Raw genomic sequence first — 26,468 nt, 5'->3', positions numbered from 1 at the left:
CATTAAGAATTTAGTACATGCCTATTATTGGTTTTATTATTTAATTTATGTAGGAACATTAATACACTCCTACTTTACATGTGATGAGAATGAAGTACAGACTGGTAGACCACCAGCTGTACAAAGATTCTATAGCTAGATAAACTGAGAGGTTGAAGATGAACCTTGCTCTGACTGCTCAAGGGCCAGTCTTTGCTTTTAACACATTTGGGTTGGGGACTCCTAGTCTGCTGTTCTTATTAGTGAAATTCAAAAATACCTGAACAAACAGACATACCCGGACACCAGTTTGAGGCTCAGAGAGGTTAAGTATGTTAGTTTAACTACATCCATCATGGACAATACAGTGATACTCACATTCCAATCTAGCGATGTCACATCCTTGTTGCTTGGGACATCTTGCCCGCCTTCTCGTATACAATGTCTAAGTACTAACTGTGTGGAGCCACTCGTGCTATTTTCACTAAGATTCCATATTCTTGCTGTTGAGTCTCCAGACCTATAAAGTATGCAACATATTTTAAATTTTCACGATATTCTCAAGTATTACAGAATCAAGGCAACAAATTTTTATCCTATTATTAATGAGGCAAATACAAACTAGAGTATCAGGCATTTCCATTTCCAGTATTTTTCTCAGTCTCCATTTTGGGGATGCCGAAATCACTCCTGAGGGAGTAATTTAAAAACTAACATTACTTTATGAAGAAATAAAGATTTATGGGGCAAAATGACCACAAACAAGCAACAACAAAAACCTGGAAGTGTAAGCAATGTATTTATAAAACATGCACTATTTCAGTAAGATTCTTTTAGAAATCCATTTTAATTTCACTTTGAGAAACATACCCTGATGCCAAGAGATCACTAACGGGGTTCCAGGCACAGATGAAAACTTCAGATTCATGGCCCCGTAACACAACTGCTTTATTAGGAGGGATTTCAACATCCCCATCCACTTCCATCATATCAGTATGATTATCTGCATCATGAGAAATAAATGCAAAATTCCAGTTAGGTAATAATATCACAGCATATTGGAGGAAAAAAGGAATTCTTAACCAGCAGATAGAGTGTAACTTTCTTATTCCACTATGTCAGGTAATATTGAAAATGACTATACAGAATTTATCACATGAAAAATAAATTCCAATATTTAGTTAAATATGAATATATTTTTTTAAAAAGAGATGTGCATCTAAGTGTGTGTCCAGAGATGGGGGAGCAGGACTAGAGGAAGACTGTGAAAGGTTAGGCCCAAACACAGTTAAAAATGATTTAAAAAAGTTTGAATTAAATATAATCCATGCCAACACTATTCTGAATTTCTGCCAGTAGGGGTTGCTGATATCATTCATATAACATCAAGAGTTGCCTTTATATCTTCATGCCAAAGCTTTATTGTATGTTAATGACTACTGTTATAAATTATATTTAGAAATCAAATGCAGATACAAAGTTCACTTAACAATAAAAAAAAAAAAATGGTTTCTAAATATTTTTTTAAAAAGAATGAAAATAAGGTCCATGAAAGTAACTCTAGCTTTATGGAGCTTTAGGCATAAAAAGCTGAATTGTGCAATACAATTTAGGGGAACAAGTTGGCAAAAACTAAACAGGCGGTGTTAGTTCAGCTAAAACGAGGCATCCCCATAAAGCAAGTTTCTTTTTTAATGGAACTTTCCGCTCACTTGCTATAGTGTGTGCTCCATTCTCCTCCCCATTTGCCGTGTTTTCTCCATTTTTTGCAGATCCTTGTTGGTTTGCTGCAGCCGCAGCAGCTGCAGCAGCTGCTGCTTGTTGCTGGGCGAGTTTATCTCTATAAGCTTGTTGTCTCGTTTGTACTACATCAGGCATTACGGCATCTATCAGTGACAGAGACTCTATTGGTCGACCATCAAACAAGGTACCATCCTGCATTTGAAAAATTGTGAGAGGAAAAATCAAAAGGTAACACATTTAGAGCAATCTGTATTCATACAAGTCAGCAGCTGAAAATCATCATTCCAAGAAAAAAAACACTGTTAGATAATTTCCTGAGTGCATGTAAGAAAGGAAGGAAGGAATCCGGAGGGAAGAAGGCAACTAAAGGAAGCACTGCAAACAGCTGCTCCAATTGTCTTCCTCACCCAATTCTTACTGTTAAGTGTTGCACAGATCAAAGCTGAAATACTGAAAGGAATTAAAAAAAAAAAAAAAAAAAAGGAGGCCTGGAGGGTAAAAAGCCTTTCAATTATATTCCAAAGTTCTGTTAGTCAAAAGTAATGTGGGATAGTTAATACAATAATAAGAGATTTGGTGCCACATTTTGGTAAATACTTCTTTAAAACCAAAAACTTTTAAAATAGTTTTGCTGAATGCAAAAGTTTCTTGTGATTTAATTAAAACATTAAGGCAGAAATAGACGTCAATATCAATAGACATTAATATCATACAATCCCCTCATTTTACTACTGTTATTGTTTTTAAGTTCTTGTTGCATTTGTTGCAATATTGCTTCTGTTTTATGTGTTATTCTTTTGGCCCAAAAGCAGGTAGATCTTAGCTCCCTGACCAGGGATTGAACCCATGCCACTCTACTGGAAGGCAGTCTTAATCACTGGAATGCCAGGGAAGTCCTCATTTTACTACTGTTGACATATGAGCACAGTAAGATTTAAAGACTTCCACAGGTAGTCTATGACAGCTGGAATCCGTTAACTAGTGCTATTCAAAGCACAATCCAAAGACCAACAGTCCCACCATCATCTGGAAACTTGTTAGAAATGTAGACTCAAAGCTACAGAATCAAAATCTCTAAAGGGCTCAGGAATCTCTGTTTTAACAAGCTTTGGGGGAGAGTCTTATATGCACAGAAACATTTGAGAAGTACAGCTACAACTCACAGGCTAGTGTTCTTTAATTTTATCAAGTTGCTATAATTTTCCAAAGCTCCTCTCACTGATATTAGAAAGTTCACAATAAATATGTTCTAAAACAAGCAGGAGAAGAGACACAGGCACAGGGCAAGTCAGAAATAGAAACAGTGCATATTAGCTGGAGACATGAATAAATGAAGCCTGGCTCACTTAAGCTAGTGAACACGCCCTAGGTGGTTTGATGGGATGCTCCAGGTTACAAAACACAGTGCATCTCTCTAAACTGTCGATTATAATAGAGTATTTGAGGAGCTGGAGCAAGTATTTAAACTTAAAAAAAAATATTAAAACCAATATAGATATATTGTGGAGTACTATATTAAATCTAGAAAAAGTTTTTTCAGAAAAAATGAGACTTCAACTCTAGCCACTGGGAGAAATTGTTTTTATCATTCTCTGCAATAAGTATAGTTTGGGAGGCAAAGTGCTAAAAGACAATGAGGACACATTTAGTTTAGTATCAGTAGATTTTTCAGTTATAGACATAAGGACATTAAAAAAATAATCAATTTAGTACACTATAATTATAGTAATAAATACTGATGTAGAAACCATGGATACTTTAGTTTTTAAAATACCTGCAAAAGGAAGGGAGAATATGTTAATCTCTGAAGTGAAAATAAGGTAAAAAGCTCCATGTATCACAAATCCTGACCATGTATAAAAATTTTCAGCTATACCAGGGTGTGCAGAACCTTTCTGTGTATTTTGGGCTTTGCAGACCATAAGGTCTCTGTCACAACCACTCAATGCTGCCACTGTAGCACCAAAACTAGATAATACGTAAATTAAGGAGTGGGACTATGTCCCAAGCAAACTTTACAGAAACAAGTGACAGGCAGACTTTGGCTCATAGGCCATAATTGATTGATACAAGTTAAACTGCCTATATCATATACAGTAAACAGGAGCTTTCCAAAACCACTTATAAACAAATAACCTAAGATCTTCTAATTTCTCAATCAATTATGGTCTCAGTATTCCACAGCACAATTTTCTTATTGTAAAGAAAATTATTTCTTACTGTTTACTTATTAAACCATGTAAAAAGCAATAAGATAGTGGTCCTTATAGTTGAGAGCCATCAGCCTTGCCTGTGTGCCCTGACATCACATTGGGAATAACGCCCTTCAGTTTTGTTTACCTGGTGAAGCTGAAGTCAGATCAGGAATGAGCAAGCAGGATATCAGATATTTAAGGAAGCATTTAGGAGTAAGAATTAGTACTTGAACTACGTCTTCCTTACCTCATTAATACTAACTTCTGCCTCTACATACTGTAGACCTTTCTGGATGATAGAAATCAATGCAGCAGGCGGGACGAGGGCACCATTTATGTTAGACTGACTGATATGGCTTTCTATACCAAAGGTGAATGCTGAATGAGAGAATCCTGAAAGCAAAAGAAGAGGTGTAACAATTTATTCTCCAAATGGCAACATTCAGTGTGACACAAAGGAAAGACTTCTGTAATCCTTCAAATAAACATTCCACCCATTTGAAATCCCAGACTGTTACCTAAGGCCAAATATGTTTTTAAACAAAAGAAGTATCAAAATCCAAACACATTAACCTTCATGCATTTTCCTCTTCACTTTAATTATATAACCATAGCACATAACATAATTTTCCTCAACAAATAGTATTAAACTTTAAAGTTGGGAAAAGCCTTTGTAAGTCATGTGACTCAACGGCTTCACTCAAGATAAATTAAATGACAGTTAATATTTCTGTACTGTATTAAAATTTCTGTATATAAATCATCATACATCTTGTAATTCTATATTTTATAGGCTATTTTTAAAAACTACTTAGGAAATAAAAAGCAAACTAAAACTAACATAAGGAATGAAAACTGTAATGAAAAATAATTTTCATGCTTAACTTTCATTGTATATATGATTAAGTACTAAAAAAAAGTTACTAATTTTTTGCTACTTAGTAATAACCCATCTAAATGGAAGCTTTAGAAAAAGAACAGCTGGCAAGTGAAAATCCAATCTGTATGTCCATCAACAACTCTTTGATTTTAATTTGAAATATTCAAACCAAAATATTCACATAACAAAAATCTAATTTTAAGTCAATTTAAGTCACTTGCTTTTTATGAAAGTCAAGTCCAAATCCAAAAGTAAAATTCTAGTAAACTGACAGACTGAGGGCGGTTAATCTCTTTACCAACATATCCGTCAGAGCTTAACTAGTAACTATCATTAATGTTAAGTAATTCAATTAAATTATACATTTGTACAGAATGTTAAATAAGGGAAATGAACACGGGTTTATCTGGGTCTTGGTTAAACTAATTTAATCCATATAACATGTTGTCAAGCCTGTCCTTAGATGTTAGTGCTTACTCCATGTCTTTTTTGTTTTGTTTTGTGCTTTGCACTCTCAGACTCCTTGTGGCACTTACAAACAGTCTATCATAAAATACTGTGGGCTCACTAACAGCATGTGGCTAGAGGCTATTTTCATCTGTTAACAGAGAATCATAGCACACCTAAGTTCATTTTCCTTAGGGCTGTCCCTTCCTTGCCTCTTTGGGATACCTAACCATTTCTGTAACTACCCATAGTGAGAAGTAAGAAAATGCTAGCATATGAGACTTGAATTCTGACTTCTTGATTTCACCCACAGACAAGATCATTATTAAAAAAGCATTTATAATCTGCAACTTATCTGAGCTCACAAGGAAGACACAAAAAACAGACAAATGAAAAAAGCACCGTTTTGCTCTGTCCCTATCAGGAAACCCAGAACTACCTGAGGATGAGCAGATCCCAGATCACCAGGATAGGAAACTGAGAAAAAAGACTAGGAGGGATTGGGGAGAAAGGTTATGAGATAAGGGCAGTGAAATCCAGAAGCAGTGAGGTTGGGGACTCCTGTTCTCAATACCATACCCGCCCCCAATAAATTCTGCAGTAAATCATAAACAGAAAGAGGGAAAAAGCTAAACAACCAAGTGGCTTGGGGTCGAAGACTTCGAGATAGACGATATCACTTACAGAGGGCCTATATCATGCACACATATATAAATCTTATTACTTTCTCATCTTAGCAGATGAGAAAACACAAAGAAAATACAGATTTATTCAGGGACCATGGCCATAACCATTGCATTCCCCCTATCCTACTGAACAGTTAGAATAGGGTCAAGGATAAAGCTAAGGCAGAGTGAGCTCCTGCATATTAACAAAAAATAAAAGACTGCATCATTATTCTTATTTCATTTCAGGGTATTAGAAAATGGCATCAGTAGCACATGAGACATTAAAACATTTTATTAATAAGCAAGATACTTTGATTTTCCAAAGCCTCCTAAACTGTAGCGAAGTCTATGACTTCTGTACTCCAATTTGTGAGTACAATTTAAATAATTATTAATTACATTTAGACTGTTTAATTAGATGACAAAGTTCAAGATTATGTCCAAGAATATCCTAAGAGCTGCACGTAGAACAATGTCAATTTTTAACTGGAATGTTGCCTATGTTCTGAATTTGTTTTGTGAGACCAGGTGCTCTCTGCCATCTTAAGTTATTACATATGCACTTACAATGTTCTCAAATAGCAAGAAAAACAACCCTAAAGTCATCATTAATACTGTTTTGGCACTTATCGTTAATATATATTTGCCCTAAAGAAGGTTCATTCTTAAAATGCTCTTCTTAAATACATGCTGAATTGAACAATAACTTTTTCTTTTATCTCTAGTTACAGCATTACAAAGCAGCTTAAAATTACGTTCAAAACTACTCCTCCTCTTCCCCTCCCTAAAATAACTTCTTCCTTAGAAAGTTTTCACCTTGCTGTGCCATACCTGAAGGTCATCCTAACTTCCACCTCAGCCCCTGGCATTCCACCATTTGCCAAATCCTATCAATTCTCCCTCTCTGGTCTCTGTCACAGCTTTCCTTTTTGCCCAAACCTGGATTTTAGTCCCCTTCATCCTTTACCTGGACTACTGCGGTCCTAAGTTCCTTTCCTCTCCTCCCCAGTCAAGTACACTTGCAACACTACAGCTAGAAGACTACTTGTAAAACAAAAAATGATCACACCCTCCTTACTTTCAACAATCCTTTTAGCCTTCATAATCAAGGTCAAACTCTCTAAGTGTGACACATAGGTACTTTTGCAATCTTTACCTTACTCATCTCTCCAGGCTTATCTCCCCAATTCTTCTCAATGCACATTAAACTCAAGTGACTGCAAATTACAACCAAGACCTAGAATATACTGTGCTATCTCATGCCTTTGGGCTTTACCACACACTTTTCACCTGTGTGGATGGAGGTGAAATCCTTCCTTCTGCTGCTCCAGGATTGATATTTCTCTTCTATACTAATCCTCTAATTTGTGTATGTGTAGCATTTTACGGGTTGTGTGTATGTGTATGATTAATACACTGGGATGTCTGAAGATGGGGTTAATGTCTAGTAATCTTTCAATTTTAGGAAACTAGATGTCACCTAATTTTACTAGTGCTCAATAAACATTTGTTAAATCAGAATGCAATTCTACTATAATTTATCTTGGCACATCAAGAAATCTATGAATCCAGAGAAAACATATGACTTAAATCTCCCTTGAAAAACTAAAACTTGAACCAGGGTTATGCCAAAATACATTTGCATTTATCTGTAAATATATATGCAGGCAATACTTTTTCAGGGACAGCTTTTGATCTACATAGTAAAAGGCAAAAGGCATCGACTTACAGTCTGTGAAATGCTTAAGTCTAGTCTGCTTGCCTAATATAGCTTCCCTTCTTTCCAGGAGAAAAAGCAAAGCTGATATAAATAATACTTTGTATAAATGCTCTACAATCAAGTATTCTACACATTCACTAGAGTGATTAAAACCTGGGAGATAGAAAAAGAAATCCCGAGAGGCGTAAGGCTGAAAACCACAAAGTTCAGTATACAGTAATTCAAGGATATTCAGTGATGAGGACTAGCAGTGGTGCGGGGGTCTATGTGCAGTTACTTCTGAGGCCATGCACTGTTCCCGCGTAAGAAATGAGGTCACAAGACAACCATTTTCTACATATTGCCTGTTTCAGGAGTGACCTCTCTTGGGATGATAGGGATGGTTTCCTCAAAGGGAAGTCAAGTCTTCCAGAGCCTGTCACCTCTACTGCGCAAACAGGGGGTATACGAACATGAAAAAGGGCTCTGAACGGGGCGGGGGGCAAAGCTTAACTAGTACCATGACACAATGCCCTAGTATGGAAGTAAAATCTGATTTATATAACGTCCTTTTTTAGCGTCAGGTCAGAAAAGCCCAGAAAATTATACCCCTGCTTCCATCACCACATACTCTCTTGACCCCAAATCTATCCTATAGACCCAGAATTTTGTTTACTACAAAAAGTTCCATACTTAAATGCATGAAGATTTTAGAAAAGGTAAAAAGAAGTAGAGAAAAAAATGCTACATGGGACCTTGTATGTTGAAAAGTTAGACCTAACACTTATTCAAAAAAACAAAAAAAGGAAAGGAAGAAAGGAGTGAAGAAAAAAAATTACAATACCAAAACCCAAATACAACTGTTAAAATGTTTTATTTCCTGTTGTCTAGCACAATACACTGGCTATGCAGTTTTATGCCCTAATTTTGCCCTTTATATATATATATATATCTGAATATTTTATATGAATTGTATTTTCTGAAATAGTTTTATTATCATAATATTCATCCAATAAATGTACCAGCTAGTAAATTATTCATCCCATGGCTGGACATTTGGATTTTCCAATATTCACTATTTAAAAAGAACCTTACTTCAAATATCTATGTGTATAGGCTTTTGCCATGTATATGCATGTTTTTTTCTTTAGGATGGATTCCCTCAAAAGTTGAAGGGGACATCAGCACTTCAAAGGAAGTTCATGACTACCAAATTGCTTTTCAAAAAAACTGTGCAAGTTTAATGAAACCATCAGCAATTTACACATCTCCTTATATGCTTACTACGCTGCTTATTCCTAAAAAAACAAAAAGATTACTATTAAGATTGAACAAGTTCTCTGTTTGGCAACCATTAAAGGACCTTTGTCTTTTAACAAGTTATGTCAGTCGGAATGTGTAACAGGAATTTCCTTTATCAGCAAAAAAAAGTCATTCAGTTTACAAAAAGAGGAGAAAAAGTGATTTGAAAGTATAAAAGTATAGTTAATTATCAGCATTTATGACAACTTCTTGCTATTTATTGTTCATTAGTCATGTGTACAACAACTGTATCAAATTAACGCCACTGCATATTTTATTATAAAACAAAACTATGGTACCTACTTGCAGTTCTGTAACTGACCACATACTCACAAAAACTGAAAGAAAAGACTCATGGTGGACATATCAGATGCTGACCTCTCCTCTCCATTTCTTCATGGTGAAGGCACATTACTCATAGCCATTTAATCTAAACTCCTTCCAGCCTGCTGTTAAAATCTGTTTATAAATGGCACCAGCGGAGGATATGTAAGAAGCAATGTTTATCTAGCACAGTTACCTTTATCTGAGTCAAGAGAAACTACACTATCATTTAACTGCTGATACTCTACCGGCCATTGGAGGGGTTAATACAAAAAGCAGTAAATGAAAAAGACAAATGAATGGGCTGTTGGGTATTAACACTCTGGCTACCTTGTGCCCACTACGATCATTGTGATCATGTTTAGATTTCCAAAGTAAGTGTGTTTGATGTGTGACCTTATAAACAAATATAACATTTTAAGTAAGCATCATGTAAGAAGTGGTGTGGTGCAAGGCCTATTTCCTGGGAGAAGCAACATCCCTTTGAAAAGAGTAGGAGTGAAGTGGGGTGCAGGAGAGACAAGAAGATCTTTCATGAAGCGAATGCTTTAAGCCTACATATATCATCACCTTCTCATAAATGGAGACTACGTGGCAAGGTGAATCCCAGTTCTAAAAACATGAGGATTTTTAAAAATAACAGTATTCAGAATCACAATCTAGAAAATTATTCAGTAACAAGGACATACTATTTCTGCATTTTCCAGTTAGTTTTCAATCATAAAATGCAACTGTTTCATAGTGTTCAACACAGGTTCATCCACGAGTTCCTAAACATGTAATAGATGACAATAAAATTCATAACCAAGAATTCTCCCCTAAACCAAATACACAATTTAAACAAAATTTCATCTTATACAAAGCAACAAGAAAAACAGGTGCCACAAAGTTCACAAATAATTGCCTGGAACAATTTCCTTAGAAAAAACTAAACAACTACAGGAGAGTCAAGTGACACAAAGGGGGAAGGAGTGAGGGGGGGGGAGAAAATTTAAAAGATCCAAACCAGCTTAGCTCTTCTAAAACTAACCCTGCACCAGTTTCTCTTATATACAACCAACTATAATATGAGTATTTATTCTACCTATCATTGCTGGATATGTTACTAGGGTGATCAAATTATTAATGCCCTTGGGTAAATGCTAATTAAAGGGAACACACTGAATCAAATAAATCATTAATTGCAGCACTACATGTCAAATCCCAAAAGGGAAAAAAAAAAGACAACAAATTTTATTCCCCAAGAAATATTTGTTAAATAAGAACAGCACAAAATGATAATGATAAAAGTAATATGCTCAGGATGAATTTTCCAGAGATATAAATGAGAAAGATAAAAGGTTCCAGCACAATAAAACCATACTACAATAAATTGTTCTCTTAATTAGTTTTAACAAATAGGAAGGATGGCTTATTTCAGACAGTTTATAAAATATTTGAGGCTGAATACCATGCTGCAGTTCCTTAAGTATTACTAACACATTTCATGAATGAGAAAATGGGAGCTCTGAGAAGTTATGTTAACTGGGGGGTGGGGAGGGACTTTTACAGGTAATATTTTCTAGTACTGATAATAGTTGTAATAGGAGACTTACCACATAGTATGAAGTATTTAGGATTAAAACAAGTTAAGTGGTTTTATTCCCTCAGGAGATGGATCCCAAGATACTGTGAACATACACCTCTTGTCAAGTTCTAATTATCCTACGACTAGTACAGATCCATCATTAATTGTGCCTAAGAGCCACTTGGAACATCTGTAAAAAGGAAATTCTGGGGCCCACTCCTAGTTCTCTAAGTGACTGTGATGCAGGTGGTCAGAGGATCAAACTTCAGAATGCTGGTTATAGGTGGTTCTTAAACTTATTGCCAGCTGCCTTCCTAGAAAAACTACTGTTAAGTCAAAATGTCACCAGTGTAGTCTGATTTTCCCCTATAAATTCATAATGTAAATAGGAAGTTAGCAATTTTATAAAGGGACTGGTGTTCACATTTTAGACATGTGGCTTAACATCATACTTCATCACCAGTACACCATATATAGTTTTGTAAAGAATACACAAAGCACAACTAAGAACATAGTTAACAATTTTTAGGACTTAATATGATAAATATTAGTCTACCATACAAGGAATTTTTTAAAAATATCATTCTTGCTTTATGTTTACTGCAACATAAAATACCTTAAAATATAAAATTTAGAAGCATGCTTTCTGAGAACATAAGCAATTTTAAGACTTTCGATAAAATCACTGGACACTTTCATAAATTAACCCAGATTATTATTTTACTGTCCCTTTTACTTGCTATATTTTCCTGCAGTGACATAAAACATCATCTGTGTTTCTCATCCACTGGTCCTTCACACTATTTTTCACTTTAGTGTCTAATGAATGCCTCAAAGCTCTGACTTAACTGGTGGTTGAATTCAAAGACAGAAAAAAGCAGAGTTTGTTCTGCCCCAATAACTTCTTTCTGCTATCGTCAAAAGCACTACATAACAATATCCAAATGTGAGCGTATGTGCTCCAGTCCCTGGGTCACTACCTTTTCCACTTTATTAATAATCATTATATCTTAGGCAAAATATTCTACAGATTTTCTCTTTGGATCTGCCAGTTTACCAACTGAAAACAAAACAAGATCTATTTGTTTCAAAGCTTCATAACAAGTTATCCTGCATTCTTGGTTACTTTATTTTCTTCTTTTTCCCTCCCAGCCCTTGTTGGATATAATTTTCTCGGCTGTTTCAAGCCAGAGAGGAGTAGTGATGTTGCCTGGGAATCGAAAATTCCCACCCAAGAGAAAAGCTCAGAACTGGAGTGCAGCTGGGAGTATCTCAATAAGTAGATGATCTAAAATCTAAGGCCTTGTTTAAATTATCTGCCTAAGAAAGGACAACTAACTAAACCCTGGAAGAAGAATAACTGGAGTTTCAAATCAAAATTGAAGGCTGAATATCCTACTCTATTCCTTTCACCCCTCCCCCAAAAGTGACTACAAAAATTATTTTTATACCAAACTTTACCTTAATTAACATCCCAGTAACTTTAAGTTATAATTCCTAAAATTCACACTCCAACATTTTCAACCACCAAATGTCAATCTCATGTTAACAATCTAACTTTCCATTGCAGTCAATCTTTTACACCATCTTACGTCCCATCCAACCCAAGTTTTTCCTCTTCTAGTTTTTATTTTTTTCCCCTTAATCCATCCTACATTTTCCCTTGTGATAGTCCTTCTTTTTTAGGATAACACCTCTTAATCTGTCTAGAAAACTTGGGAGATCACTGACTAACTTAATATTTATAACAAATAACTTTCAATGATTTATATTTACTAATCACCTCCCAATGAAATACATTATTAAGATTCAGGTCAAAGATACACTTAATCAACTGGGATGAGACAAAAGCATCATGAAAAAGCAAATTTAGCTTTTGAAATGCTTACTGCAACTAGGACCAATAACATTAAGCCAAGAATTATGAACATACATTATCAAACTGATGGTATCTGAGAATTTATATGCTCCTACCAACCATTTGCAATAATCTCACTTCATTACAAATGATAAAAATGATCTCTGAACAGTGAAAGCTAAACCACTTGTTACAAATATTTGCCTGAGATAATTCCAACATATTTGAAAGAGTCAGAGAGTTAAACCATGCAGTAACACATAGCTTTAAAATGGCAGTCCAGACATTAAGGAAACATACAAAGTTCAACAGTTTGGACTGGTACAAATTTCAAATGCATAAAAGGTTATTTTGAGGATATTAAAATAATTTGAGGCCTATTTACTTTATGAATGTACTCACCTGACTCTTGCAAGTATCTATATACCAAGAAGTTGACCTCATCACTGCTTATACTCATCTTTATTCCCACTTAAACCATGAGGTCACAACACAGGATATAACCCTAAAAACAAAACAAAGTTAATTAAGTATTTTCTCAATAAAATATTTTTAAACAAAATGTAAACAGTGTTGTAAAAACCATTTGATTTTATTAAATATTGTAAAATGAAGGTTTGATATTGCCTAATAATAAATCCTAACAAAGTTACTTGCAATAGTTAGTAATAGATTATACAACCAAACCACAGCTGGGTCTCTGTTTCTGCAACATATTGGTAAAAAGGATTAAAAATTTACAAAAGGGCCTCCAGTATCATATTTTAATAATCATATCAAATAGCATAAAAAGTTGTTCCTCTTTTCTCCTTAACTGTAAAAAAGAGTGTATTTTAAGGATCAGAAAATTATTTATATAGGAAAAGACTGACTTCAGACTATGGGATCAGGGGCCAGCCATCCATGCTGGCTTTGTTTACAAAATGTAGTAGGATTTGAAGTCTCTATTTTCTCAACATCTAATCTGCAATGTTCAAGTTTCAAAAAGCTCTAGGTATGCATAAGGCAGAGAGGTCGGAGTACAGCTCTGAAAACTCAAATGATATCTTCAGAAGGAGGGAAAGAAGGAAACGGACATATAGCTTAAATATATCCTAATTATACGTAGCCGTTCTCATGTCACAGAAAGAATCTAAAGCAAACTTTTCCATGCGGTGCCCAACAGTGAATATGTTAGGCTTTGCCAGCCATGTGGTCAGTGTCACAGCTACTCATCTGCAGCTGCAGCGCAAGAGCAGCAGCGACACACAAGTGACTGACGGAGTGTGGCCATGTTCCAATGAGACAACTCATCAACACTAAAATGTGAATTTCATACGATACTCTTGTGTCATGAAATATTTTTCTATTGATTTCTTTTTCAGCACTCAAAAAATTAAAACCCTTAGTTTGTGGTCCTTATAAAAGGTCAGTGGGCTGGACATGGCCCACAGACCAGCTTCTCAGTTCCTTGTTTAAAAAAGGATACACTGACATCTATTCAGTCTTAAGAAAGAAAGAAAGTGAAGTCGCTCAGTCGTGTCCGACTCTTTGCGACCCCATGGACTGTAGCCTACCAGGCTCCTCAGTCCATGGAATTTTCCAGGCAAGACTGCTGGAGTGGGGTGCCATTTCCTCCTCCAGGGGATCTTCCCGACCCAGGGATTGAACCCGGGTCTCCGGCATGGCAGGCAGACGCTTTACCGTCTGAGCCAGCAGGGCAGTCCATTCAGTATAAAGCGGTATCTAACCCAGGCCTGTGCTGACCGTCCTGCCACATCATGGATCTCTTAAAACACAGGGTAAAAATATATTCAAACCTCTCAGATTAATAAGAACTGAGCAGGCTTCTAATCAACAGAACTGCTACTGCTCTAGATCTGGATCTGGAAAACCTGGTGACTGAACACTCATCAAGCTTATCTCAGAAACAAAGGAAGACCAACAGGGGGTGGTACCAATTCCCCCAGTGAACACACACAGAGGAAGCCCTAACCAAATTCGGTGGTCTGGGAATACATCTGAGGAAGTGTCTTCGGTGGTCAGACATTAAGGACAGGCAGGAGAGTGAGAGCATGAATATGTGGGGACGAAGGCAAAGAACCAAAGCAATTCAGTGAGCAGTTAACAGTCACTGGAAGGGCTGGGTGAAGAAAAACAAACAAAATGAAGTGAGGCTTGAGAGGAGCCTTGAAGGAATCACTTAAGAGAAAACAGGGAAGAAAAAGCAGAAAATGCAGGGAAGTGGTATGATTTACATTTTTAAAAAGACCATCCTGAATTCTAACAAGAAAACTAGAAGGAAACTGGACTGAGGAGAGGGGGCCAAGTTAGGAAGGTGCTGAAGTCACCTAAGAAGACTGAAACCCGGACGGAGGCACTGGGCTTGAGGAGAACCCGAGAATCCTAGGATTCCAAAGATACTCAGGAAGTAGCAGACTCAAGGTGGGCGACTTGACACAGAGCTGAGGAAAAGAGAAGGATCGGAGGTTTCTTTGAGGACATCTGGAGAGGCAGTACTTCATTCACTGAGACGAGAAACCATGGAAGAAAAGTGAATACCATCCTCATGTGAAGAAGAAGGCACCTCCTCCTATTTAATTTCAAACAGTACAATTATTCGCCTAAATGTGATATATATATACACACACACACCACACTGAACAGAATGATACAGGCGAACACTCCTCTGACGACCGGCTCAGGACACCTCATCCAGATGCCCCTGTGGCATACAGGAGGATCTGAGCTCTGGAGGACATCTTGCTCAACTCTACCCTGACCCACAGGAATGGGTAACAATGTGCTTGACACACACAGTGGGTATAACACAAAGGTCAATTCTGAAAGCCTGGTGACTGAATGATTTGAAAAATAAAACCACCACACCCATTATATGATTACATAAAATACCCATTACATGGCAGGCATTAAGTCACAACTTGACCAACCATGGATATCTGTCAGGGAAACAGAGTCACTGCTTGAAGAAAAGGATCTCCCAAAATGAGTTCAGTCAGGTGGAATCCTAGGGAAATAACTAATGAAGAAAATAAGAGTATTCTTTTCCTCTAAAGTATCATTCAGTCTAATATTCAAATAATGAATAACGGAACTGAAGTACCTAAGATGTACAAATTTTTTTAAATGCCTGATTCTGATACACAAAGGTCACCAAAATGTCTCAAATTAAAGCAGTTATCAGTAGTGTTTCTGTATCATCTAATGTATCTTGGGGCAAAGAAAAACACAAGTCAAAATGATATAAATTACTGTCTGTAGAAACTCTCATAATAAATACATGTCGGTAGCATACTTTTTTTTAAAGTCAACAAGAAATACCAAACATGAAGAGCAGGAGAGTTCTTATCTGTTCAAATTGCTGTGAATGAGTTTATTATATTGATCATAGTACCGTAATAGTTTCTGTAACCAAAAGTAAATTTTTTAAGAGAAAGGGGTAAACTGTTCAAATTTTAAAAGGGTTACTCTAGCTTTAGTTCTACTTCAGCCAGCTCATACTTTCAGAGAGAAAGATCATTGTTTTCACTTATACCAAGCATACCCCTAGCGTGGACAAAGCACTGTGTCAAGAGCTAAGGCAGGAGAAGGGGACGGCAGAGCATAGATGGCTGGATGGCATCACCGACTCAGTGCACACATTTGAGCAAGCTCTGGGAGTTGGTGAAGGATGGGGAAGCCTGGAGGGCCGCAGTCCCTGGGGTCACAGAGTCAGACATGACTGAGCTACTGAAGAACAAAGAGCTAGGAGCAGACACATGAAATAAAGCTGCCCCAGCCTTGCAGAATTGACAGTTTTTCAGTTAAGAGAAACATACAAACAAATGTGGCCTTAAAAAAAAAAAACCATAGTAAAGTTAATACAGCTTTGTATTAAAAGTTTCAGTCATAGTAGCAATAAAACTACATAGGTTCTTTATTATTTAAAGACCTGAGTTTATCCTCTTATAAAGACACTCAATTCTAGAGTAAGGTTCAGTATGAAATTAGTCTGTTTAAATTCTAACATCAAAAGGACACCTGAAAACAAGAAATATTAGACGTTAAAACCAAACAAGACAACATTAAGACATTTCCTGATTCAAAGCTTCAGTTTTCACTTTCAAACTACCTAAAAAACCTGGATGCCAGAGAACAAAAATTAGAGAAAATGCCCCCACTTCAGTAGTGGACTCACTACAGCTTTACAGAACAGGTGCGTTTTGATTTGTTTGTTTACACATCTATGATGCAGTCTTCACCTGCCCCAACCGATCTTCAGAAGGCACACAAAAACCTTCCTGCCATACCTCTCCCACGGTGGTGTCTTTCAGAACATCTTCTTTAAACAAGGTCACAAGATAACAGTAAGACACTCACCAATCTACCCTGTACAAACAGATATGGGCCTCGATATCACGTCTGGTAGAGGTTACCATGTATAAAAGAAGTTCTGCCCCAAGGAGCTGACAGAATATTAAACAAGACATCCAAAATAAGCACTTCCTAAAATCACAAAATACCTATTTGTATATTCTGCCTGATCATACTTATTCAGCCCTAAAAAGTAAATGACCTAGTTATAAAAACATATATATATTAAATATCTCTGTACTTTCTTAACTCTCAGAAACAGCTTGTAAAATCATAAAAGCTTTTATTCAAACCTCCATCAGTTATGGGCAATGAAATTACTTAATTCAAACCCACAGCTATATTAAAGCAGCCAGAGTAAAAATAAAAACTACAATCTTAACATTTAGCCAATGTTTATATGTAAAATTACACAAAATACGCTATTGTTTAGTATGAACTATTTTACTTCAAGGTTTCACAGACAAAAATCTAGCAAGTATTACAAAAACAGGATGGTCGATGTAAGTCAGGTATAACTGCTTCAACTGAATATACATGTTATTTTCAGCATCACACAACTGAGTTCAGCATTCACACACTAGATAACAACTGCTCCAAATATTTAACCATCTCCTCATTTGTTCTTCCACACATCTGGTACCACATTTCTGCCTTTGGCCTCAAACAGAATAGACATCATATTCTTTTCTGATACCATATCTAGAGCATATCAGAGTCCAACTATGATCCTAAATCATGCTATTTTAAATCTATAAGACTGAAAAACTGACGACAGTTATGGAAAAAGGGGGGAAAAAAAGCTTTTCTGAAACCTCATCCTTACAACACATTATTTAGAGGTCTGAAAACTTCCTGCAGGCTCTAAATTCAAATGCACGATCAAAATGTCCTTATCTTAGAAAAATAATTTAGTCCAAAATGTAGTGGTGGGACTTTCTTGGAGGTCCAGTGGCTAAGACTCTGCACTCCCGATGCAAGGGACTGGTTTAATTCCTGGTTGGGGAACTAGCTCACATATGACACAACTAAAGATCCCACAACAAAGATCGAGTGCCGCAGCCAAACAAGCAAATAAAAATAGATATTAGGAGAAAAAAATCAAAAACCAAAATGCACAGTGGTGGCATATTATCCCATGGCAGACACATTAGTTTCATTTTTTCTATGCTTAACATTTAGATGATTTTAAATTATTCTAAGATTCCTATAACAATATTTATGCTTCAAGTTGTTTCTCCTTCCATTTCTTTTGGTAGCTGTGCACGTATGAATAGTCCTCGAGATCAGGAAAAGTCCCTAAAAGTAAATTACTGGACCAAAGGGAAAAGATAAATAGCTATTTCAATTCTTAATGAATGCCAACAAATTAGAGCCACTCAAAAGACTGAACCAATTCAAGATCCCTCCAGCTGAAACATTAGTAATATACTCAACATAACCAATAATAAACAACAGTAACAAAAATATGCTGGCCAGCCATAACATTAGAAACATTTTAAAATAATACTCAACATTATGGAGACTGTGACAGAATAGAAGCTGTATCTTTATACACAGTATCTACAAATACTGGTCATAGCTATTTAATAGTTGAAAAAAGAGCAACAACATTAAAAGCTGATTTAAGAACTCTGATGTTAAAACAACAAATAACTGTCAAACAGTATGACCTAGGACACCTTCAGAATACCCTTCCAAATAAATGTTAATAACACAGAGGGGCCCAAGTGGCTGATATGCTGGGAGTCCATCTAGCCAAGATCCAGGCTTCTCTGCAACTCAGCAGTTGAGACATGGTGTGATCGTAATTAGCAAGATGAAAACTATGGCCTGCCTCTTGTAGAATCCACAGCCACTGTCTAAGAAAAGGCACACACAAAGCACAACAACTGTTTTCCATTTGGAGAATTATTCCATTCTCAGCCCTGTGGTTTAAATGGGACAGACATTCTGATCCAGAGGAAGGTACTTAATTTGCTTAAGCCAACCAGCAAATCATATCTTTGGTTTATGGTTGACACCTCTCCTCCACAGACACACACCACATCCCATGTGTCTCAATTCAATCACTCCCAGTAAGTGAAATGCGAGTAGAAGACGTGTTGATTTCTAAAGTCAACCTCCTTTCAGAGAGGAGTGGGCAGGAAAGGGCACTATGTGAAGCTTGGAATGAATGCAGATCACTGAGGTCAGAATAGAGATATCAGAGGCAGAGAAGTGGGCAACACAAACAAGAGAAACGGTGTCCTTGATGACATTAAATGTCTACCTTCAAGTACTATCTGAAGCTAATTTACCACTGTATTTTGGTTAAAGAAGTCAAAAACGAATTTTATTGTCTAATCTAGAAGATTTGTCAGTTGCAACCTAAGGAGGGCAGACAACCAAGAAATATTTTAAAAGAAAGTGCCTAAAGTTAGTGATAGATTATATTTGGAGAAATAAGTGGGAGGTGGGGGGTGGGTGTGGAGGGAAGGTGAGTGTCTAAAATCCCAATTGTTTCCACATTGGAAAGAGGACAGATTTACCTTATAGAAAAGGGCTCCCTAGAGAGCAGAGCCCTCTGGGGAGTCCCACTTCGTATGTGTTAAAGCTAGAGGTAAAACAGAAGACATCTCAGCAGAAATGCTCCAGAATACAGTATTACAATGCGCTGTTCATGGAAAGTGGTACCTCTGGTTCTGCTCCTTTCAAGGTCACATTTTCAGCTACTCATATTACTTTGGGGTGATAAGCCAATCCAAACAAATGCTGACTACATGCATTTGTGGGGGTGGGGTAATGACAAGTGAAAAGTAAACATAACAATGGCCATGCTAAAGCCTATAGGGGTAAAACCCACTAAGGCACTATTTTTCCGACATTTATTTTATTCACTCAGTTAAAGGAGAATGAGCACTTTCAATGTGTAAGGCACTATGACAGATGCTGGAGACATGACTAAACAATGTAAACCATGGCCAGATCCTTGTGTGACTTTACAAGTTGCTGGGAAGAAAAAGAACAATTCCAACTATAAATTTTAATATACAGATCTATGTATTTAGAAATGTTATTCAAATACTATACCTTCTTCAGAGAAGAAAAAAAAAGTATGCAATTTATAATGTAAAAGAATGTAATAACTATGAAAAGAAACCAAATTCTTAGCACCAGGAGGTTCTAGGACATTGTTAATTCCAAGGCATGACATATGTTGCCAAGGACCCATGGACACCACAGGGTATCACTACACAGCTTACATGAGATCAGTGGCAGTCCTAAACAGTCAGTCAGCCACAAGCAGAAGGATTGTAATATTTTGCTATATAAATAACAGCTTCTAAACTCACAAAGAATCATGCATTAAAACTTGTTGGGTATAAGTTCTCAATCTGTCTGGAATAAAGTAACAGTTCATCCACTGCCACGCTACCTCAGTGGGTTATCATAGGAAACTGGCAAACTATCTTGTTAAAACCACGTGCATGTGAGGTCACTGTAGTCGTGTCTAACTCTGTGCGACCCTATGGACTGCAGCCCACCAGGCTCCTCTGTCCATGGGGATTCTCCAGGTAAGAATACTGGAGTGGGTTGCCATGGCGTCCTCCAGGGGATCTTCCCAACCCAGGGGTCCAACCTGCATTTCCTATGTCTCCTGCATTGGCAAGTGGGTTCTTTACCACTAGCGACACCTGGGAAATCCATAGGAAACTGTCAAACTGTCTTGTTAAAACCATGACATGCTGCAAAAAATACCAAACTATGACAACTAACAACACAAAGTGTGTGGAGGAGAGATGAAACAGAGGAGAGAAATTAAATCAGTTTACCCATTAGTGAAGTCATTGGTGCCTCTAGAATTTATGGTGAAGCCCAACCTGCAGGATTTTAGAAAGTGACTTTATTTGAAGATGGGGTCTTTAAAGAGGTGAGTACATTAAAGTGAAGTTATTAGGGTGAATCTTTCATAATGTGAATATAACCCAACATGACAAGTGTCCTTTTACAAGGAGGAGGAGACACCAGGAATGCGTGCGCACAGAGGAAAGAGCAAGAGGCAAGACGGCAACCAGCTGCAGATCAAGGAGAGGCCTCGGGAGAACCACACCTGCCAGCACTATCAGCCTAGACTTTTCCAGAACTGTGAGGAAGCAAACTTCTGTTGTTTTAAGCCACTCAGTCTGCAGTATTTTGTTATGGTGGCCCTAGCAAACTGATACACACCCAGCATCAAAATTCTGTAAAACTCCGATCATTCACTGGAGACTTTTAAATTATTGATGTTCACGATTGCCAGGATCTATCTTTTCAAAAATTTGCCTCTATTTTTAGGAACCTATCCTGTCCTGTAATTGCCAAAAACAGTTACATGTCCTGTAATTTGTCAAAGTTGATGACATTAACAGGATACATTAGCACGTCATAATCTTCTGCCCTGCAATGCCCCTTTGTTCTCCCTACTCCCCAAGAAACACTCTCACAAACAGCACACACACACACAAAATGCATTACTCATTTCCCACTTCTTTAAAAATAATTAAAATCCTACTAAGGTAATAACACATTTGTGTACATATAATATGGTATAATGAAGAGGTGTACTTTAAGACAGCTCTGAAGTCTTTGACAAATAGCTTAAAATGTGTATAAACTTTCATGATGCTAAAGCTTAAAAGATTTCACAAAATTATATTAGACTAAATGAAATCATATTCATATAACTTACTCCTAAAAAACAACAAAAAACTTACTCCTGTAAAATGCAACAAATCAGGATTCAAAGAGATAATCTCAAGAAAAAACATTAAGCTCTAATTGCAATGTGTATCTCAGCTTATTTTAGTACTAACCAAACTTAAAATATAAAACCCTGTACAATAAAACCAAATTATTTGGCTGATTTCTTAAATATTAATGACAAACAACAGCATACGTTCTTTTTAATAGAGCCTTAGCCCTGGACTACAACCACGATTTATTTGTCCAACATTTTAAGGATGTCTTTTCATGTATGCCTATAATATTAAGTCCAAAGAGAAGCAAAGAATTTTCTTAAAAGAATTTTCTTAAAACATTCTACCACTCTTGACAGTAAGATAAATGCTAAATTTAAACTATATTTTTATTTTTTTTAATTTAAACTATATTTTTAAAGACACAATCTCATGAGATAATTTTTATTCACACTATTAAAAAGGAGAAAATATCCTTTTAAGCTAATGAGTTCTATATCTTACATTTTCATGTAAGCATTTTAAGGGTATCTTTAATAATTTGAACATAATGTTCTAGTGAAAAATTTATAGTATCCACTCCCAGCCCCCTCCCCAAGAGAAACAAATACAATTTAAAAAAAAATAGCAGACAAGATAGTTTTTGAAGGGAAATTAGCAGGTACTGGCACTGACTTTTATCTTCCAGTTATGGCACATGAGCATCTTTCAGATGATTTTCCTAACAATGCGCCTAGCAACAGATGTATTTTACAGAAAGGCTAACTTATTTTTTTCCTAAACAAATCGAAGGTTTGTGGCAGCCCTGCACTGTCAAAGGATGGTTAATATTTATTATCACTAAAAGTATTTTTTAAATTAAAGTATGTTATTTTTAAGACATAATGCTCCTATTACAGACACTATTTTTACACTACTGTGTAAACATACTTTTATATGCAGTAGGAAACCAAAAAAATTCGTATGACTCCTTTTATTGTGATGGTCTGGAACCAAAACTGCAATATCTTTGAAGAATGTCTGTAACTATAGGCAATCTTTATGCTTTTTTTTTCTTTTGGCTGTTGTTGCTTTGTTTTGTTATCATATTTATGGTCAACAAAGCTGGTGAACCTTAAGAATTTAAAGCATAATTTAGAAGGGATAAACTTGTAAACTACTTTTCTTGTCCTTGCCTTTTCCATTGGACTCCAGAGCTCCCATGTAAATTAAAAATAACATAAAAGAGAAGTCAGATCTCAGGTATCCTGTAACATTTTAGACAATGTGACTCTTCTGGGCCTCTGTTCCTTCATGGAGAAAATGAGGGAAGTGAAGCGGATAGCCTCTCTTCCTGCTAAACCTCAATGATTTGAGTATTACAGTACAGAATATTACATAAAAATCCTGCAGGCTCACAGGACCAGATGACATAGTGGTTTGTAATAAATCATTTTATAACAGGCTTATGAGTGCATTACAAGGTTTTTAAAACTGTCAGACCTCAGGTGGACATCTCCAGGAATCAGGAAAAGGGGAAATAAATGAGTCAACTCATTAAGAAATGTTTGAGACTTACTACACATAGCACTTATTAGGCAAACGGTAACCATTTTTTCATCAGAAACGGAGACTTCTACTGTCTGTCATTTGTTTCAACTTGATCTATACCAGGAGTGTTTACAAACTCTGGCCTGTATGTAAATCCCAACCCATTACCCATTTTTGTTTAGCCCACAATACCTTATGGTTTTCACAAAACAATGAACTGTTTTTACAGAATATTTGTAGTTGATTTGACGATAGGGAACACTAACTTTGAATCCCAATTAAGCAATTTTAAGAATCTCAGCAAAGCTCTCTAGGCTGAGTAAACTACCAACTAGCAGGTATTATGTGATGAGTCAACTTTGATTTACTTGTGGACTTCAAACTTCCCAAACATAAAAAAGTGGCTATTCAATATGAATCAAGAAAGGAGTCAATAAGTATGTGTTAAATGACTGACTAAACATAGTCAAGGTACACTGACAGGGGAATGAGGAAAGAGAAGAAATTAAAACACTGTGTTAACAGAAGACAGACCATTGTTGTGTTTTGTCTTTTTCAACTACTGAGCAGTAACTGGTCATTCCAGTCAGTCTGGGAAGTAAAGTAAGGTAAGAAAATAAAAATTAAAAACCTAGTTCCCTCCCACTAGCAAGGAAAGCTCTGAGTTTATTTGAATGGGAACCAACATCAGAAAGATAAAAGCAGTTTCTTCAAAACCTTAGTATTCTGATTTTGGAACAGAAATGTTATAAGGACCCATGAGACTGGAACACAACTAAAACTAAAACTACAGTTTCCTAAATGAATGGAAACTTGGCTTAAAACTGTGATATCACGGGCAAAATAAAGAGAATAAGGTACCAGGTGTAACAAACTCATTGAGTTATTTAAACAAATACTACCTATAACAGTATTTATGAAACAATTTATTAGGTGAGAAATATCCTTTAGTTCCTGGGGAAAAAAAAAAGACTAAGTCTGTAAAACCAAGACAGCTAAGCCCTAAGTGAATCAAAACAAGTGTCCACAGATTGGTTATACTCAGTAAATTCTTTGGAAGAACAGTAGTAAAACTGTGAGGAAAACTGTTCTGGTAGCAGAGATGTATGACTGATACAGATGAAGAGTCCAAAGAAAGGGAAAAAATGTACAGAGGTTAGCATTAATCCCACTGGGTAATACATGCTTGTCCAAATCAAGTGAAGATGACTTTAAAACCAGGTTTAAAATTCAGACAGCAAACTGATAACACACATATGCCCTCAACACACACATACAACACAGGTATTAGTAAATCTTGAAAACAAAAGTAATAGAAAATGGAGTGGATATTGCTGCTGTGTATGAATTGAGGCAGGCTTTCCAGTTTCATTGAAAAAGGAGTAAGAACAGATTTCAGCATGAAAATCTCACAGGTCAATTTCACAGCTTAAGAGAAAATGGACAGTAGTACAAGCCTGTAAGAGTTTCTGTTTAAAAAACAGACAAAAACACCATGTAGAAACAAATCAAGAACATCACTCCATAATCAAACTTTGTCCATCCTTTAGAAGTACTCTTACCTGGTAAGGTTATATGGACTCTCTAATGGCAAACATAAGACTTTTAATAGTCTCTTATTGGAAGATACTGCTTTCTATTTTATAGTACATGTACTTCCTTGCTAACACTGTTCAAAGTGCTCAAAACCAAAAACAAGATTTGGTATCTTTGTCATACCTATGATAAAGCTCAGTTCTTTTATTTAGTATAAAAATTAGGTGTCAAAGTGAGGTCTACAAACCTCTAGGGTGATCTTTAAGGGGTCCTAGAGGTCAAAATTATTCCTTTTAGTATTCTAAGATTTTGTTATAAAATAATATGCCTTTTCCACTGAACTGATATTTGCACTGCTATTACAAACCAATAGTTGGTAGGATGGCTCACATCTTAGTAAAAATCAAGGTACTAACACTTCACTGCATTAGTAGTCATCATATTATTCACTGCTGTTGTTGTTTAGGTGCTGCTGCTGCTGCTAAGTCGCTTCAGGCGTTTCCAACTCTGTGCGACCCCATGGACTACAGCCTACCAGGCTCCTCCGTCCATGGGATTTTCCAGGCAAGAGGACTGGAGTGGGCTGTCATTGCCTTCTCCGGTTTAGGTGCTAAGTCCTATCTGACTCTTTTGCAACCCCATGGACTATAGCCCGCCAGGATCCTCTGTCCATGGGATTTCCCAGGCAAGAATACTGGAGTGGGTTGCCATTTCCTCCTCCAGGGGATCTTCCCAACACAGGGATCAGAATCACATCTCCTGCTTTGAAGGAGGCGCGCTCAGTTGCTCAGTCACGTCTGACTCTCTGCAACCCATGAACTGCAGCCTGCCAAACTCCTGGATCAAACATGCATTTCTTGCATCTCTTGCATTTCCTGCACTGGGAGGAGGATTCTTTACCACTGAGCCACCTGGGAAGCCCCCATACTAGTCACTACTATATACTTTAAAAAAAAAAAAAACTCAGAAAAAATTCTTCACTGAAGAGGTTCCTTGATGAAGCAAGAAAAACAATTAAAATTTTAACCTCAAAATATACCTTTGCAATATCCTCTGTAACAAAAAATACACACATAGTACTTCTGCTGCATACTAAAACGATGGTTGTCTCAAAAAGCACTATGAAAATGTCTGAATTACAAGCTGAACTAGTTACTTTTTTCACGGAATACCGTTTTTACTTCAAACAACTGACAAAGTATGGTTTTTCAGACTGAGAATTTGGCAGACATTTTCTTGCAAACAAACAAAGTGAAACTGTCACTTTTAAGAAAACAACTAACAATATCTGTTGGCAAGAATAAAACTTAAGCTTTTAAGAGATAATTAGGATTTGGAAAATCTATCTGCCACCATGAGCTTCCCAATACTACTCCAGAACTTCTGTGATGAGATCAGTGGAGGTGTTAATGACTAGTTTTTTTATATTGTATAATGAACATTTGGAAGATCTGTATAACTCAATGAACAAATATTTTTCCAATGACTAGCATAAAATTATGCATGAGAAAACAATCCATTCAAAGTTCAAGAGAAACTAATGGATTTTAATATGACAGAATACAAAAAGTTCATTGACACAACTTCAGATCTTGCAGTGCAACTAACCCTTAAGAAACTACCCAGTTGCTGAAATGTGGAACAGTATCAAAGGAGAATATCCAAATTT

General features: G+C 36.4%; 1 protein-coding gene across 3 annotated transcripts in view; it reads right to left on the bottom strand.

Annotated features, from left to right (window-relative positions):
* TBL1XR1 (TBL1X/Y related 1) overlaps positions 1 to 26,468 on the bottom strand; it is a 168,646-nt gene that overhangs the window by 25,800 nt on the left and 116,378 nt on the right. For all 3 annotated transcript variants that reach the window (XM_020886668.2, XM_070466385.1, XM_020886669.2), the window contains 5 exons: positions 13,065 to 13,167; positions 4,165 to 4,310; positions 1,692 to 1,914; positions 850 to 982; positions 358 to 499 (listed from right to left, as the gene is read on the bottom strand). In XM_020886668.2, the coding sequence (XP_020742327.1) occupies positions 358 to 499; positions 850 to 982; positions 1,692 to 1,914; positions 4,165 to 4,310; positions 13,065 to 13,122 (702 nt within the window). In that variant the 5' untranslated portion in view covers positions 13,123 to 13,167. The remainder of the gene's footprint in view (positions 1 to 357; positions 500 to 849; positions 983 to 1,691; positions 1,915 to 4,164; positions 4,311 to 13,064; positions 13,168 to 26,468) is intronic.

The sequence above is a fragment of the Odocoileus virginianus genome, chromosome 4 (assembly GCF_023699985.2).
Source record: "Odocoileus virginianus isolate 20LAN1187 ecotype Illinois chromosome 4, Ovbor_1.2, whole genome shotgun sequence".
In the NCBI taxonomy this organism is placed as follows: domain Eukaryota; kingdom Metazoa; phylum Chordata; class Mammalia; order Artiodactyla; family Cervidae; genus Odocoileus; species Odocoileus virginianus.
This window is presented reverse-complemented; position numbering and strand designations above follow the sequence as displayed.